Source organism: Gossypium arboreum, chromosome 6 (genome assembly GCF_025698485.1).
Source record: "Gossypium arboreum isolate Shixiya-1 chromosome 6, ASM2569848v2, whole genome shotgun sequence".
NCBI classification, from domain to species: domain Eukaryota; kingdom Viridiplantae; phylum Streptophyta; class Magnoliopsida; order Malvales; family Malvaceae; genus Gossypium; species Gossypium arboreum.
The window spans coordinates 139,872,467-139,892,194 of NC_069075.1; the positions used below are offsets into that span (position 1 = coordinate 139,872,467).

The following is a 19,728-nucleotide window of genomic DNA, read 5'->3' on the forward strand; positions in this document are numbered from 1 at the left end:
CGACAAATCCTTCTCTTGATAGTTTTATTGTTTTTAACTATTATAACCACTACAATTTTTACTAAATAATCTGAAAAATGACTCATAATAAAGATAACATATGTGATAAAATTTAAATCAAGGAAATGATGCACGTTTGAATATTGAAAATAACATTTTTAGAAGAGGTAACTACACACTTTAAATATGAATCATAAAATAGATATAAAATATACTTAACACTATTTTTTATTATATAATATCAATAACTATCTATATCGTTTAAATGGTTATGAGTTGAATAAAATGTATATATATTATGGTTTATGGAGATGGTCAACGTGACCCAGCAAACTTCCAAATTTTCAAATGGCATAACACAAAGTGTTTCCTACTCTTGTTTTTTATTTCAAGGAGGAAAACTTTGAAGTAAACAATAAACATAAATTACAAAAGCGAGCCTTTGGCGGCATAGGATAACAACAGGGACGGACGACGGCAATTTGTCGGCAATAATCAAATCACAATAAACGACGAAAAATACCGACCGGTGGCCGTCCAAATATAAAGTACTAAGCCGACCTGCCGTTCTATAAACAACGTTTAGCTTAATAATATTCTCACAATGTTTTTCGTTATTATGCTACCAAATTAAAGACAAAAATTCTAAGAAAACAATTAAAGTAGTTAGCGGGTACATGTTTGAAAAACCAATCGAACTAATATTCTATCATCAGTATTTAATATCTTAGAAGTAACTGAGTTAAAGATCCATTAATTGATGACTTCCAATTCCTCCACTGAAACATTTTTTTTCTTGGAATCTCTTTGGACTTCATTTCCATGTGGGATACTCATTTCATAATAACCAATTTGCATCAAATCTGATCCCAATCCCATTACACTAAAAAAATTGCAATTTAAAAATAAATTAATAAAAATACGATCTAGCTACTAATATATAAATACGAAATATTTACCAAAAACTCTCACCTTTCATAAGAAACGCGGACTGAACGTATTTCACAGTTTTCAAAGCTGCATATATATAAAAATTGAAAGCTAGTCAAATATATGTTAACCAAAATTATCTTTTAAAATACATGATAAAACTTTAAACATAGAAATAGGGAGTCACGTGTCTGTCGTGATTAAGGGTCAAAGTCTCACTTGGAACAATTTTTTTTTATGAAATTTACGTCTAATCAAGTGTCGTTCTAATATTTGCTTAATAATAAGACAGAAAATGCAATTATCTATAAATTAATTATCACTAATAAACACATGGTTCATGCAATTACAACTCTTCGTGAATATAAAAGGTTGTTGCCGTCCAATGTTATAAAAACAAAATTATGGCTTTTTAGCTCTAGTTATTAAATTACCCATTAAATCTTAATTTGAATAGTGTAAATATTATTGTTAATGCAGTAAGAAAAGTTATAAATAATTTTAAATATTATGTCACAAAAATAGATATGACCAGAATTTATATATATATTATATATATATATATATATATATATAAATACCCTTAAATTAGCATTATTAAATAGTTGATGAACTTTAATTTAATTGTATACTGACCGGGGGCTCGAACGTTTAAGGCCCGATACTTATTAGTATTAATAAGTTCAAAAGCTTCCTGCAAAAACACACCATGGCTCACCACTGCTATCTCTGTCTCTTTCCTTGTCCACAACCTACAAAAAAAAAGAAAAAAAAATAATTAAGCCAACAATAGTTTAACCCAGTCATCAAAGTGCAAGGTTTTGGACCAACAACCGGAAAAGTATTATAGAAGTTTTAATATTAGAAGTCGGATAATATTTTATTCACTCTATTTAAAAAATAAGTAATTGATTTTTATACATTAGATTAAAGAATAATTTGATCATTTTTATTAAAAATAGATAAATTATTTTAACCATTTGTATTATTATAAATCGGAGTGGCTGATATAATAACCAAATAGTAATAGATGGCTACATTTGTACATCATGCATGTTGAGGTATAAAGACTAGTTTTTAATACGGAATTTCTTTCTAAAGGACCAATTTACTCTTTGATCTAACGTTAGACTAATTTATCTATTTTTTTAGTAGAATGAGCAAAATATAATCTGATTCTTATAAGAGCATTCATGATACTTTTACTGTATAACTTTATAAAAGTGAGAATACAAATTTGGCCTTTAAAAAAAGCATTCATGGACAAGATTTTATCCAAGTACACCGTGGGTGTGAACAAAATTAGTCAAAGCTTTAGAGCTAACCAATTGATAAACTTCATTCCCCTAGCTAGTACATCTCCGAAGGGCTCTCTTTTATTTGCTTCCCATAAAATGTCGTCTTCATTTTCGATCTGAACATTAGGGTTTAGTGCATGTTGGTGAATGTTAACTAATGAAAGTAGTATTCAATGGGGGACTGTATTGAAATTAACCAAGAACGCGTGAAAATTATGACCGAAAGAAATAAACACTTGCCAATGAAAAATCAACCGCGGGGAAATGAGACCGATAATGGCTGATAGTTCCTCTCTTGTCGCATTCGTATTTTCCCTACAATAAAAGTTATTTATGATTCATATATAAAAAAATTCTAATTTCACCGTATTCGAAGTTTCAGCTATCCATATAAAAACAACTTTGTTTTGTACCGAACACTATGCATCGAGGACAAAACAATATAGTCCAAACTTGAATAGGGAATACCAAACATGGAATTAATAAAATAACGTATTTCTACATTTTGTTCTCTTTATTAAAAAATGAGTAAATTAGTTTATATATGTTAGATTAAAGAATAAATTAATTTTTTCTGTCAAAATTCATCTAATTTTATTGTTAAAAACTAATATAGCTTATAGAATAAATCAGACAAGTACACGTGATATGCCATATTTATCTTATGTTAATATACAGAGACTAATTTTAATATTAAAAAATAGATAAAACTTTTAATAGAAAAATCAGTTTACTTTTTTATTTAATAATTTTAATATAATTACTTTTACCATGAAATATAATGACACATATGTGTATATATATATATAAATTGCATTTATAATACGGTATCTTCGGATGTTAGCAACCATACCAATCGTTCACGACAAACTTCAAGTGCTATAATTGGTGGGCGATTGAAAGTTGGTTGCTGATCATTATCACTAATCCTCCCATTTCCTTCCTCATATGAAGTGACATCTGACAGTTCTGGTTGGTCTTCACCATGAAATATTCCGACCGCCGTTTGCAATGTCCTGTAATAATCCAACCATATAAAAAAAACATGACAACACTTGCCTCAGAAAAAGAAAACATTTGTTAGATATATGCTAAGATTTTGGTACCTTGACATAGGGGAAGTGATGACTAACTCAATCCTTTTAAGCAGTCCATTGGCACACACATCTTTCCGCTTCTGCCGAACCTGTTAAAAAGAACTCGAAAAGCTATGTTAGTTTGACTCCAGCGTAAATTTATCTAATAATGCGAATACTTGGAGAAAAATATCACCTGCTGCCAGCCCTGAGAGGAGAGTTGAGCATCAAAATACTCAAAGGATGTTAATGGATCTCGACTTTTCTCTGATTCTAGATTGTGCATTCCTTGTGCATGCCTTACCTGAACGTTCGTACATAAATAAACACTAAATTATATTCTTCAACAAATTGCTTTAAAAATATTAAAAGAAACTGAGCACAAACCAGATGAAGAGTTTTACAAGCGCCAGAGGGAATTTTTTCCATTACTGCAAATATACAAGATAACCTGCAGAGAAGAAAGGATAAATGAATATGGAAGGTAAATTTTGGGTTATTTATAATGGCTACCCCATGAAAATAAGACCAAGCTGCTAAATTTTACTCAATTTAATCCGTTGGCGTAGTCCCACGGACAAATATAAAAAGATATCTTTTTCTTTTTGCTTAGATAAACTCTAAGCTAACTACTCTCGAAATTTATGTCTAACCTAACCAAACAAAAAAGCTTGAGGGTACACCATATATGTATGTATGTATGTATTTCAGTGCATCAGAATTGACCATCATGCATAGAAATCTAAAACCAAAAAATGAAAAATAATACGGTTTCTCTAGAAGTAGAATATTTGTCACAAAAAGAGACCTAGTTGACGACCAAAAGACCAAGAAAGGAACTATGATCCTTAAAGGAAATTTGCCTGGTAAATAACCCAGAAATATTAAATAGATAAACAAGAAACTAAAGAAAGCAAAGAAGAAGGTTTTTGTATTTTTCCAAAGCTTAGAAAAAGTTGTAAATAATCAAAACCAGACTTGACAAAAAAATGAATAAAACATAAAATTTCCACATGGGCTTTTAAATATTATATGTAATATAATTCAAAGAAACTAAAGCAAAAAAAAAAAAAAAATGTTGTTGTTTAATACCAGAGAAATAACGAGGAAGTGGGTAAGGAGCTAAAAAGATATTAGTTGAGGGAGGAAATTTATAACATTTTCAACAACTTATATGGGCATGATTGTCGGATGTCTGAACTTAGAACGTTAAAACTGGTCAACTGCTCATGCCGCTGGGAGTCGGCTGAAACATTTACTTTTTTTTTTTTTTAACTTGATTATTCTTAAGTAACAATAATAAAACATTTGGGGGAAGAAGGAAAGAGAGAGTATCTTTTTCTATTTTTATTATTTAAAATACGGATAATTATTTTAAATATTGTCAGAAAAAATTCCACTAGATTTGGATTGATGACATTTATTTTTGGGTTATAATAAAATAATAATTAAAGAATTAAAGAATAACACTTAACATCGTCTTAAACTCAGTTGTGAAATTTTTTACTTTCCTAACAATGAATAGAATAATTACCCTTTTATTTTTTAAAATATATATATGTATATGTATATAAATATAGATATAGATAGATAGATAATTGGTAGTGGATGGGTAGTTTGGAATTAAACCAATCTTTCAAATTTTACAACATAATGTTTTTATCACTAGGTCGGGGTTGGTAGCCTATCTATATCTATATCTATATTTATTATATAATATGTGACTAATTTTGATGTCATTGAGCTAGCTTTATTAAGAGCTATATTGAATTTAAATTTAGGATAATGTAAATTTTGACCCTTGAACTTGGTAATTAGTCATATTTTGGTATAGAGAAGAGATTATATGAAACTGTAATTTCACGTTATCCCTATCCCTTTTTCAATAGGAGAATGATAAATTAGATTTTTCCTCCTGATTTTCAAGTTTTTCCTCTTGAAAAAATTCAAATCCAACTAAAAATATTGAAAATTAGGAGGAAAAATCTAATTTATCATTCTCCTATTGAAAAAGGGATAGGGATAACGTGAAATTACAGTTTCACACAATCCTTTCTCTGTTTGTATATATATATATATATTGTATTTGATACTTGAACTTGGTAACTAAGTCCACTTTAATACATGAGGTTCAATGGCGAATCCAGAAATATGACTTAAGGGGGCCAACTTATATTAGCATTTTAGGGGCGAACCTAGAAAATATTTTGGGGGAGGGTCAAAATTAAATTGTATATTTTTACGATAGTAAAAGTGCAACTTCACTATTTTAATAGCTTATATCTTTATAATTTTTAGAGGATAAAATCAATTTTTATCATTTTTGGGGGCCAAAGTACAATTTTACTATTATTAATTTAAAATTTTATAAATTAAAAAGGCCTAAATAGAAAAATTTTCATTTTATGGGGCCGGGCCCTTGCCAACCCCCCTGGATCCACCCCTGATGAGGTTTGATTATGTAAAAAAAGTGATGATGTGTAACTTTGAGATTGTACTACATCATCAGTTGAAAATTAAAGTATTATATAAAATCTATTTTTAAAAAATAAATAATACATTTTGTTAAGTTTCAATTATCCAATTGAATAGTTATTTTTATTTTCTAAATATTAATTAATTGATTAATTTAATTAAATTATTTTCTCAATCCAATTCTAATTTCATTAAAGTCATGGTAATTTTACCGTATTGGATTCCATGATGAAATTAATTTAATTGTCTCATCCAACAAATCTTATGATGACTAACTAATATAATTTTCACTACAAATTTCAATTATTTAATTACAATAATAATTCAAAGAAATTAAATTAATTTTTAAGTCATCTTTTGTATTTAACGAGAAAATGTATTCACTGCGAATAGTGATACATGCGATCTACATTCAATTTGTTTCGAGTTATCTCGAGCTAGTGGAGGGACCGATTGGACATATATAATTAGGGCTTGAATAATATGTAATTAAGTTTCAGTATTTTCTCTATTAATTACAACTTAATTAATCATAAATTCATTCCACTATAATACAATGATTGAACTCTCCCTTATTATATACCATTATAAAGACTACTTTATTAAGTGTTCGTCCAATAACTTTTTCATAGATGTATGTTACCCTCATAAGATACCATTAATCTCTTTGAGACAAAATCTGCTCTCCTAATATGATCATATTCTATCGCATGATTTTCATTACATATTGGTCCTATTTCGTGCTCGATCTATAAAAGAGCTTTCATATGCTCGATTTTGATTGTTTAACCATAAATGAATATGCTTGGTATTGAATTATTATGTATGTGAATATTTTTTTTGTAAATTAAATGTAGTTGGTACGACAAAGAATGTTGCATTCCATAACTAGAACCTGACAATCGAGTCGGGCGAGGAATGTTACAATATAAGCATAAGCATGCCAACGGTGAGTTCCACATTTACAAAGGTTTCCTTATGAAAGGAAATAAGCTTTGCCTTCCTCGAACTTCTTTGCGTGAGAAAGTTATCTAGGATTTACATGACCTTGGAAGAGATAAAACAATTGTTGTTGTGGAAGAAACGTATTATTGGTCTCAATAGAAGTGAGATGTTGGTAGATTGGCTAAACAATGCTATACATGCCAAACTGAAAAAGGGCAAACTCAAAATGCCAGCATTTACACCCTTTTACCAGTTCCTGAGCATATTTGGCAAGATTTACTACAGACTTTATGCTCGGATTGCCACAAACACAACGAGGTATGGGTTCAATTTTGGTTGTGGTTAACCGTTTCTAGAAAATGGCCCATTTCAACCCTTGCAATTAAACTATAGAAGCCTCTAATGTCACTACACTACTTTTCAAAGAGATAGTTTGCTTACACAAAGGTCCTAAGTTGATCACCTTTGAATGAGATACTGTAAAAATATTATCATTCCATTTTCCTATATTGTATCGCATCAATTCAGTCATTGAATTTACCAAAAACATCACTAAAAAACTTAAATGATACCATACATAAAGAGTAATTATATCATTTAAATATATGTTATATTCTCTAAACTTATATTTTTTTTAAATTTAGAATTAGAAAACTAATACTCACATATATGGCGGAAATATACCACACCACTCACACATACCACACCCACAAAAAGGATTTAGAGGCAAATTTAAAAAGATGAGAGGAGAGAAAGGAGAAACATGTTTATGCTAGTTCAAAGTTACGCATTTTTCAAATGTTTTATTTTCTTTTTTTTTCTATTTTTAAACAAAAACAAATAAAAAAAAACCATATTAGTCTTTTCATTTAATACAAATGAATAAAAATAGGCATATGGCCCAATTTGAACTCACGCCAAATGATTAGTAAAACCTTAAATTTATCGTCCAATCAAAACTTTATTTCAATGTATTTTATGCAATTTTCTTTTAATATGCATAATTTATTATCTCCATTAGTTATATATCAATACTATTTATTAAGTGTTTTACTAAGTTGTTTTCACCCTCAACCAAGTCACCAACTTGATTAGTAAAATTATGAAAATATGAGGATATATTAGTCTTTTCATTTTAACAAAAACCAATGAAAATATGAATATGTGATATTTAAACTCGCACCAATTGAACTAGTAAAATTTTAAATTTACCATTCAACCAAAGCTTCATTTTGATATATTTTATGCATTTTTATTTTAATATGCACAATTTATTATCTCCATTAGTTGTATATATTGATAATATTGTTAATTGAGTTGGTGTAACAAATCAACTCGACGCTAACTCACAAATGATGATAAAATCATGATAAATAATTATAATGCATTTAGTATTGTTTATCTTATGTATTTATGTGTTTAAATTTCGTACATATTGTATATGTGTTATTATTATTATTAATTTCAAATCTTACATTTAATTATTTATTATATGTTTTTTTTGAAAAATTCGACTGGAATATAACTTAAAAACAGTAACACATTAAAATTCATTGGGTTAAACCCAACTAATTGGTCCCAAGAAAATAGAATGAAATTGGGCTACTAGCAGATTGGCCCATAAATTCAAAAAACGAAATCAAACGGGAATTAGAATTCTATCTTTACTCCAGTCAAACAGGTACAGCTGTTCCTCATTAATATTTATTTTTAAACACATACTTATATTTTAAATATGCATTGTTATTTTCCTTCCATTTTTTCATCTCTCCTACCAAACAAACTTATAGAAAGTCTTTCAAATTTCCACTTTACTAAGCAAATTCAAAAAGGTAAAAAGTTGGGACAGTGTATTATACACGTGAACAAAGTGAAGAAAGATGAAGAAGAAGATAGGTAAGGGTAAAGTGCACGTGAAAATTGATAGTTGGTGTAGCTGTATGGATAGAACATTTATCAAAAAAACATGACATTGAACTTTAATAAAAGCCCACCCCTTGCTTTTCTAGTTTTCTTTTTCAATATTGAGGTCAATATTGAGGTACCAATTCATATGTGTTTGGAAAAATTGTAATTTATGGAAACTGTGAGGCATATTTTTAATAAGTGAAGGTGGAGAGTTGAATAATTATAAAATTATGATTTCATATTTTACTCTATGAGACCTTTATAACGGTATATCATATGTTCAAAATGATTAAGTGATGAATGAGAAATTGATGCTCAAAGTAAGCTACTTAGAAATATTTGTTAAGGAAAAGAAAAGCTTAGATCTCATATTGATTAAATACCAAGTGTGAGATGTGTATATGTATGAGAACTCACTTAAAAGGCAATTGAATGATTAAGCTTGGAACTTTGTCTTACACATAGAGGGGTGTAGATCCAAACCTATCAGGGTTGGGGCTTGTTCACATAATGTAAGTGATGCGAAATGTTTGGATTGGTTGGGCCCATAATGGGTTTTTGGATATTTAGCCCAACGTAAAATTTATTTTAATCAAATTGATTTAATTGCCCCTTTAATGCAGATTTTGTCTCGTTATACATGAATATTTCCAAAAACTCCCCCACTTTGAATGTCTATAAAAGGCTAAGACTTCTTTAGAATTTTTTGCTCACTCTCACACCGAGATTATTTTTCTCCAAAATTCTTCTCTTTTCCTCTCTATATTTTCCAACATTCAGCGATAGAAAAAAGGCACCGTTTGTCCGTTGATCATTGCAGAGATGCTATTGTTTCGATTATCATGTTGTTGTATCCTAGGAGACATTCAACCAAACATTCTCCAAGTACTGTAGGAGCAGCCAAATCTGTCTTAAGGAAACTGTGTAAAACAGGTCTCAACATCTAGTAAAACTCGTTTCTTCTTTTTTATTCCTGGTTTTTATTATGTTATTTATTGGTTTTTCATATCCGATAATTTAAATATAAATTATTCAATTTATTTTATTTTTTATCTATAAATATTTGTTTATTTATATTTATATATTTTTGTTCGCTAACGTGTTTTGTCTAACAATATATCCTGTAGATGATGTCGTAAGATTTAAATTAGAATTATCTTTTTACAAATCTTTGATTATTTTTAAATTTTTGTGATAGGAAATTGCGAATTTGAATCTATTAAGTAATGAATTTGTGGTCCATAGAGGTGCTCATGGGCCGGGCCGGGTTCGGGCAGGGCTCAACTAAAAATTTAGGCCCATTCATTGGGCTTGGGCAGGGTCGGGCCCAAAAAATGGGCCAAAAATTTTATCCAAGCCCGACCCAAATAAAAATACTAAAATTTGGGCCCGGCCTAGCCCGCCCGTATTTATTTTTATATTATTTTATATAATTTTAAATATATATAATACATCAAAAATATTTAAAAAATCAAAACAAATATTTTCCAACAAATTGAAAATAAATTTTAAAAAAATGTAGACTTAAATAGCACTAAGATAGATGCAACTTAACAAGCAAATACCTTTAAAATAATAACAAAATTAACAAATACCTTTAAAATAATAACAAAATTAATAATAAAATAAGTTTTATACAATATCCAAACAATAACAACAAAATAGTAGCAACTAATAGTAATATAGTAGCAAAATAGGGAGAAAACAACAAGAAAATAACATTAAAAAACAAAAAAAAATGGCAGATTTTTTTTTGTCATTTAGTGAATTCAGGCCGGGCCCGGGCTAAAAATACCTTACCCGAGGCCCGACCTATTTTTTAAACGGGTCTTGTTTTTTGTCCAAGCCCATTTTTCAGGCCTATATTTTTATCCAAATCCTCCCACATTTCGGGCGGGCCTTCGGAATGAGCCGGATAGCTCAACCCATGAGCAGGTCTATTTGTAGATAATTAAACAGGATAATTCAAATACATGTTACAAGATAGCCCAAAACGCTAAGTCGTGACACATGCATAGGTCGCTAATTGATCATATATACATTCACGACACTAGTAGATAATTATGGTTTCACCTTCGTATATTTAGTATAAACTCTCCCAAATTATCTTGTAAGTCTTTTGAATAAATTATCAACCTTTCGATCTTTTATTTCATTGAGAAAAAGAGAAAAGACATAATTGTCTTTTACAATCACAAATGTAAAACAATGTTAAAGTATGAACATTGCTATAAAAAAGGACCACTCAATCAAAACTTGAGTAGTGTGAAGGCTAATGCATCAAATTACACTACAAAATTTTAATTTTAATTGGTATATAATTATAAAATTAATTACGTAATAATTAATGTAAAATTTAATTAACGCTATTGTTTATTTAATGTGATTATAAAATTAAAAAATTTAATTATTAACTAATATTATTTTTTATTATCATATAATATTAATAATATATTACAAAAAATTCTAATGTTTTAATTTAATAATTGAAAAGTTTCTTCTAAAGAAGACTGGGCTGAGCTTTGACCCAAATCCATGATAAGCAAATGGACCTAGATTGAGTAGAGCCCGGACTCTATAAAGGCTCAACTTGAACTGAAAGTTATTTATGAACCTTTTCTTTACCAATCCAAAGTTATTCCTTCACAATGTATATATAAAAACTTATATTTGAGTTGGTATCACGAGTTAATCAGATATTAGCTTAATTAAAAATTTACTAAAATAATTTTATAAAGTAATAAATATTAATAGAAAAATATTTTTTGATTTAATGTTTTAATAAAATAATACTATATTAGGATTTGAATCCATGACACATGAATTTTAAACTTTTAACTTAATCATTACAACTAAAATTTCATTTGATTTTAATATAATTGTTTATAAATATATTTTTTACATAAATTCTGTGTATCGAGTTAACTGACATCAACTTAGTTAGGAAAAATATTTAAAAAATAGAATTATATAAATATTTTACTTTTATTGAAAAACAAATAAAATAACTTACCTACTATATGCATGTAAGTTTTTTAATCAAAACATTACTTCTCTAGTATTATTATTAATTTTGAACAATTTCATTATAGGTTCTGATCATATTTGTTCTTTTTGATACAATATCTAGAATTACCCATAGTCCCTCCCCAACTCATAAATAGAAAGATCATGCACTTTAACGCACTTGAACCCACGTCCTCCTACATTGGCAATAATGCCTATGCCAATAAATATATTATAATCTCAAAATTGTATACGAACTTTAGTTTAATGTTCAAGTTTATATATGAATTTTGGTTTTGCATAATTTTATACATAAAATTTTGATTTGAGACAATTCTTACAAATTATTAATATAATTATTAATATAGCATCATTTTAAGTTTAAAATAATTATATTTATCCAATGTAAAAATAAATTGATGATTAAAATGTATATTATTGAATCAAAATTAGACTTTAGGACTTAAACCAAGTCGCACAATTGATTGTGCTCTCAATTAATGCACTTAAAATAACCGTTTCTCTAATAAACAACAATAAGTGCTCTTAGTACATTACATATACAAGTCTCCTAAATTTTTAAATAATTGAGACCTGCTAACATACTCTATCAATTATAATTAATCTTCCTTCGAAACAAGTAAGATAATATGTATAAAGAACATATTCAATGATACCAGGATAAGTATTGAATCCTCAAGATATACTTCCAAATTTTGCTCAATTCAATCACATTCATTTAACTTGGGAAGTTGATTGCTTTGATTCAAATCCAAATCAATATTTACTATGTGTAGTTTGGATATCAAAGATGAGCTTGTTGTCGTCCAAAACATTAACAAGAATCATAGCCCAATAATTTTTGTTGCTCAAATTTCCCAACTTAAACATGATAAGTTTTCTAAGCAGACAATGCTATAATCAATTAACACTTAACCAAACATTAATTTAGAGACTTAAAAACTCCCTCAACACTTTTTTTTTTTCAATAAAAAGAACAATTTATTAACTACAAAGTTCAGTACACAAGAAAAGTTAAATTGGTCAACTGCAGGGGCACACTAGAGAGGTAGGCAGGGCTCTAGTCCCCTTAGAATGGAAAATTTACATTTTAGCCCTTCTAAAATTCAAAAGGTTATAAATTAATACATGATAAAATAACATTTTGATCCCTTAAAATGATAAAAATACAATTTAATTTTTTTAAAAATTTCAAAGTTTTAAGCTTACAATGAAAAATTTTACATTTTAACTCTTATAAAAATTTTAATCTAATCTCAGTCCCTCTAAAAAATATTCTTAGCTTCGTCGCTGTCAGCTTGGGACTTAAAATGTCTAAGAGATAAAAATAAACAACATATTTTCAGCTAAATTCCTCTGAAGGACATCCATGCACTGGTTACCCTCCTAGTAGATACAGAACAGACGGCTACATTAGAAACTCCTCAACATAATCCTACAGACAGAAGTACTAACCATACGTTGAATTTTGCATACAAACAATATACCAAATGCTTTCCCATCATTAAAAGGAACAAGAGAGACAAAGACATAAAGGTTTAGGACATGCATGAACATTGGCTCCCAATGCCCAGCCCTTCCCCAGGAATCACATGAAATGGGAAGGGTACGAGATTTCAATGTTGGGTTAAGGAGCGACATATTTTTAGGTAATTTTGTCTCTAATAGTTAGGACTTTTCTTGTCCATGAGGGCAGTGAGCAGTGTATCTATATATTTATGTTTTGACCGTAAAAGAATGACAGATATATATAGATATATATGTACGTTGCTTTGTTGTTTTTTGTTGTTAATTTTAATTTTACTCGAATGCTAATGAGCTTCATTTTCTTCCCTAGTTGCTATAGTACATAAAGCTTTGCCTTTGATAAGAGAAGGTGTGTTCATAAGCTTTTTCGAACTAAACACAATTTGCACCCCTAAAATGCTATTTCGCAACTTGGGCTGTACCATTTGACTTGCAGACATGCGGGACTCATCAATTTTATTTTCAGTACAAATTGCGTAGGAACTATTAAATGGAGGAAAGTACTTTTTATTATTTATTATATTACGAAATTAATATTAAAAAAGTATTTTAGTATATTAACAAAAGCAATATCAATTAGAAAAAATAATTTAATTAGATAAAGTTATAGTAATATTGAAATAAACTTAATAATTTTACATTTATTGCTTTTATTAATTATCATTTAATTAATATTAAGGTTACTTACAAATTAAAATTAAGATTTGTTACTATAAATAGATTCATTAGTATCAAACACTTACTGAAAAAAAAATTATTTAATAGTTTTGCTTCCATGGCAAAAAAAGGTTTGCTGATACGTTCAACTTTTATTATTATCTAATGTTTTCTGCTTTGGTTAGTGTTGAGTTGTTAATTTATATTATGAGTTGCAACTTAAAATATAATTGAAACTAAAAAAGTGAAACAATGAACACATGAATTGATTCTGCAATTCCGATTTTTTTTTATGTCTACAAGGCTTTACATAAAGAGTTATCTACTATAATTCTATACTAAAATATTTATTTAAGCTCAACTTACTCATTATACTATAGCATCACTCCTATTCAATTATCTAAATTCAATTTTCCACTAAGACTTTCCTCTTTAAAAGCTTACTCACAAACTAACCAAAAAGTAGTATGATATATATATATATAAGAGTTGTAGATTGATAATAGCTTTCCCAATTAATCCCTTGATATGATATGGAATAAAAGATATTTTTCATCAATTAAATAGCTTTAAATAATGTAAGAATCATATTATAACTCTTTAAAAATATCTCAACTTGATTGAATATCTTCACCAATTATGTTCACATAAATTGTTGCTTAACCTCCTAAAAAAGAGAAAAAATGAAATCTATTCAAAATATGTCAAGAGAATAGGTAAGCTACATTTTGTCTCATAGCAATTTTATAAATTACATCAGAGATAAAGTCCGATCTATTTTTTAAACTGTTTTATCTTGTATCATTTTTCAAATTCTATTATTTTCGTTCAATTTATTCAAAATTTTGACACTTAACCCTTCAACAAATTTGGATTTGAGATGAGTGCTTCTAGAATCTCAATACTTGGTGCCAAATTCTAGTGCATGCACCAAGACACAAAAACATATTAATCTCTCTTTCAAATCTGTATTCATGTAAAACAAAACTTATTCCTTTTCTATTTAGAGCTTTTTTCTCAATTTAAAGATAAAAACTATAATTATAAGTATGATTTTTTTTTTTTTACAAAATAGAGAATACCCATCCGAAAATCCTTACATCAACATATGCCACCATGCACGTTAAACTTAGATCAATCATCATGACATCATCCTCATCTTAGCACTAAATTACAAGCTAAAACTTATGTTAATTTCTAATGAAAAGGACAGTTTACTTGATACAACTTAATTTCAAAGATTTGATTTGCTTGTTAAAATAGAGAACAGTAAAAATAAATTTCAAAGATTTGATTTTCCTAGTTAATTTCCAACTACATTGATTAGATCCTTAGTTTACCGAAATTAACTCCTTAGCATTCCCCCTAATATCATTTGATTAATACGCATTATTGTCCTTTATATCTAAATGCCATCCCTCCAACGTCAACAATACGTCAACAATCAAGTTGTTTGTCAAGTAGAGAATTTCATATATATATGAATGTATGTAAGAGGTGATTTTACTATAATGACATATCAAATCAGTTTCTCTACTATTAAATGAATTAATTGAATCATTGTACTATTAAAAATAAATAAGACCAAATTGTAATAAAGTTAACATTTATTATTTAAAAAATATAATTTACTATTTAACATGGTTAATATTTTAAAAATTTTTATGGTTTTGGAAATAGTTTTTTTTGTTTGGAATTGAACTATATATGTTGAGGGGGAATCAACTCCTCTGGGAAAAGTCTTGTTTTTGAAGTGTCATCCTCTAGGCAGTTGTCCTGAACCCCAATAATTGAAGGTATTGTCTCCTTGTCAGGGTTTTGTCCCCGACCTCCACGGAGAATTATATACGGTTTATGCTTCGGGTCAACTGCTTAGAGGAAGACACTTCGAACACAAGACTTCTACTAGAGGAGTTAATTCTCTCGTCAATAAACTGCTATTGGAAAAAATGACTTTCGATATATTTTTAGTACAGTAAATATTAACTATATTACAATTTACACTTATTTGATCTTTTTTAATAATAGGCAAACTAATCTGATCCAGTCCCAATAATAAAAACACTTTCAATGCATTAACCTATCAAAACTTGATACTCCAATTAACGTGGGGGAACGGAGACAAACTTGATACAACTAATAGCGTATCTTAATTAAACTCAAAAGATGAACACGCCATGCCACACTACTTAGCTTCAAAGTTCAAAACCTATCAAATATTTATACAGTAAAACGCGTTGCGAACCTTTAGTCCATTCATTCAATTAGTTGAATGAAGTAGTGGGGTTTTGTTTTTTCTTCTAGTTTCGGTTTGCTTTTCAATTTTAAGTAACCAAATTATAAGTATTTCTTAATTCACATATTGACTATTTTACTATTATATATAATTTCAAACCATCCCCAGCCTTAGGTCATTGAATATAATATATATCAACTTTCATGAAAGTCATGATCCTTTAATTTAGTTTTATCATTCAACTTATTATTAACAAATTAGATAATTTATGTAATTATATATATGAAATTTGAATTCTGGTTTATATGTATACATGAAACTGCAATTTTAATTCAATTATACATATTTAAAAAATAGATACATACATTTATTTTCATATTGAATTGATATATTTATTTGTGTATGCAATATATCAACGTAAAATGATGTTAATTCGATAATGTTGTCAATGATTTGTAAAACTGAATCAAATTAAAATTTCATTTATAAAATTATATAAAATCAAAATTAATGTATAATATTACATATTTGATCAAAATTCATGTATAATTTTGATATTTATCCCTAAAATTAACTTTGAGATTTTCTGATGAGTTATGTATGAGAAATACTTAAGGAAATTAGCATAAGTATCTTTGATGAGGACTTCGATTTTCGTTTTGATGAGTCTGCTAGCTGGTGGATCAAGAGTTTGATTATCGTTTGGGATATATCTGTTTTTTTTTTTAGTGTTGAAATTGCATGGAGGAAGTGAACACTTGTCTATTCATTATGCAATTTTGCTGTCAGGTTTTGGAAAATGGGATTTTAAAGGGGTTAGGAGCTTTCTGATTGTGATGTTGTCACCGAATTCCTTCGGTTGGTGAAGCATGATTTGATTTTATAAAGGATTTATGTTGACTGCCTGGTGGTGAACCATATTCTTATCATGGTGTTAGGGATGCTTGGTGTGCTTGAACTTTACATGGTTGCCGTGCAGCTAATGTTTTTTTTCCGCTTATTATCACTCTGTTGGTGTTCTAGTGATTGACGCATCGGGTTGATACTGGCTGTATGGGAGATCTTCCTTTGATGTTTCTATGGAGTTTGATTGCAGCTGAATTTTGACACCTGTAAGTTGTAAGGAGTTTTTAATTATAGAAAACACATATACGTATGTTTGAACTCACATCTTATTATATAGATAATACTGTTAATGTCAACTGAACTAAAATTTAATTAACTTATTTAAGATACTTTTAATAATAAAGAAAAATAATATGTAGTAATAAAATCAAAGAAATCATAATTGGTATATTCAAACAATGTGGTAAAGGTTTGTATTTGAAGGAAAATTAATATATTAACTATAAAATTAATATATTATATTCAATTAATATCAAACGAAATGAACTGTTAAAAAATTCTATAAAAATAATAATTTAATAAAATTTAATTTTAAATAATCTTACATTACGTCAATCAAACAATAAAATTTTATTTTTAATCTAATGAACCAAAATGAAAATTTAACAAACGTGATAATGTGCTAAGTAATATTTCATTGCATTAATTTTAGTATCAAAGTAATTTTACATTACATGTACCAAACGCACTCTAAAGATCTATTTGGATGGACAGTAAATCTGGTTCTAGTGAGATTGAGAACAACAATAATGATAAGATTAATTACCATAATAATGAAAGTAAAATTAGTATGAGATAAAAAAAAAACAAAATGATTGTTTGAGAGATTAAGTTTATATAAAATATAATTTTATATATAATAATTCGTGTAATTAATTTTATCAAATAATCCCTAAGAGAAGAGATTGTATGAAATTGTGATTCCACATCATCTTTATCTCTTTTTAATAGGAGAATAACAAATCAGATTTTTCCTCCTGATTTACAGCCTTCTCCTCCTGAAAAAATTCAAATCTAATTAAAAATGCTAAAATTCAGGAGGAAAATTTTGATTTATCATTTTCCTATTGGAAAGGGATAGAGATGACGTGAAATCATAGTTTCATACAATCCCTTCTCGATTCTTAATACTATGTTTGGTAGGAGGGAAAAAGAATAATGTATGATTATTGACGGATTGCATCTTTACCTACGAAATTTTCTCTTAGAAAACCGATAGAAATAACTGTCATATTAGTTAGTAAAGATTTTCAAAGATGTAATGGAGCCAGTTGTGGAATCAAATTAACTTTTAGCACTTGTTTTTTTCTATAATTAAGCTTTAATTTTCAATAACAATAGTAGACCAACTAGTTCATAATTCAATTCATTGTTGCAATCTTTTAGATTTGTTCAATAAAATTGGTAAACATAAAGAAGTAATATATCAAGAATTTTCATATACGACAGCCTGAATTTCCCAATATTGAGGAATCGTGTATATTTTCTACTAAAAATAATTAATGTTATTAAGCTAATCATAGAAAGAACAAAATATACATTAATTTTTAGCTTTAATTGTTCTCAATCTTTGAACATATAAAATGTTAGATTTCATTGTACTGCAACTACTAAACATGGAACCCATTAATTTAATTTATTTAAATGCTTATGGACTTCTTTAATAAGTATTTTGTTTAAATATTATTCAAATCGATTGAATTCCTTTTTATAAATAATTTTGTATCTTTTGGGTTCATATCCTTAAAACATCTCACATAATTGGCATTTATATATATATATATAAACCTTAATTCCAATATAAAAAGGAGATTATTAATTAAGATTACAACTATTATTACTAATTTATAATTTTATATATTTTAAATGATCAAAATTTAAATTTTTTCTAAAAGGGACAAAGTAAAATTAAAAATTAATTATTGTATAAAGGTAAAATCAAGTCACATCTAATCATATCTTAACAGAGCACTCCAAAACTCTATTAATAGCATTCCATAGTCCTACTCGATAAAATATCGTGCTAGAAGGACTTACACCAAGCTCATTCTTTTCCATATAAGGGTCCTCCACCTCGAAAGGAATCAAGGATGAGACACAAAAACTCTACCCAAACATCATCAAACTTCCCAATTCACTAATATTTTTAATTACAAATAACTGTCAACAATATCTTGTGAACTATCTTTAATTATTCCTTTAAAATATGTAACATAGGAGTCAATGGTTTTAGGGTGTAGATCATCGATAATCATGCGATACACATTTCGAAGTTAAATTAATTAAGGACCCACAGCCACTGAGGCACTAAACAAAATTGTTTGGCTTTGAAGATCATTTAAAACAGATCTTATGATTTTAGTCAATACAATAGGGAATGATCTCTCAATTCAACCAACTGTTGTTCTTTAATTGCATCTTAATAATCTTTTGATAAGTGATGTCTTCTGGCTTCATTTTTTGATTCCTCGACCTAATCAAAGAAGTCAAATAATTATTTCTTTTTAAGGCAAGAAATACAATAGTAGTTAATGGAAATATATAACAAATAAAATACCTATACATATATATACTACATATAGAGAGAGATTAAGGGATTTAGCTCCAATATTATGGCTTCTCTAATTGAACCTATGATTGAGTGAATTATTTCCTAAATCGTTTACAAAATTTTTGGTATTTTTTTCAAATTTATTCGGGCTTAAATCTCATTATAAATGGACATCTTTTTTCTTGTTGAATC

General features: G+C 28.0%; 1 protein-coding gene and 1 long non-coding RNA gene across 2 annotated transcripts; both read right to left on the bottom strand.

Moving 5' to 3' along the window:
• Positions 1–481: 481 nt before the first annotated feature.
• Positions 482–1,266, bottom strand: LOC108456325 (uncharacterized). The gene is made up of 2 exons (XR_001866893.2): positions 973–1,266; positions 482–883 (listed from the first exon to the last, which is right to left on the bottom strand). It is a non-coding gene; the product is annotated as an uncharacterized LOC108456325 (long non-coding RNA).
• Positions 1,267–1,513: 247 nt separating this feature from the next.
• LOC108455299 (phosphoglycerate mutase-like protein 1) lies at positions 1,514–4,364 on the bottom strand. The gene is made up of 8 exons (XM_017753878.2): positions 4,113–4,364; positions 3,692–3,755; positions 3,501–3,608; positions 3,335–3,414; positions 3,082–3,244; positions 2,469–2,543; positions 2,256–2,344; positions 1,514–1,682 (listed from the first exon to the last, which is right to left on the bottom strand). The coding sequence occupies exons 2-8, from the start codon at positions 3,731–3,733 to the stop codon at positions 1,514–1,516; spliced, it is 726 nt and encodes a 241-aa protein (XP_017609367.2). The 5' UTR covers positions 3,734–3,755; positions 4,113–4,364.
• Positions 4,365–19,728: the final 15,364 nt, after the last annotated feature.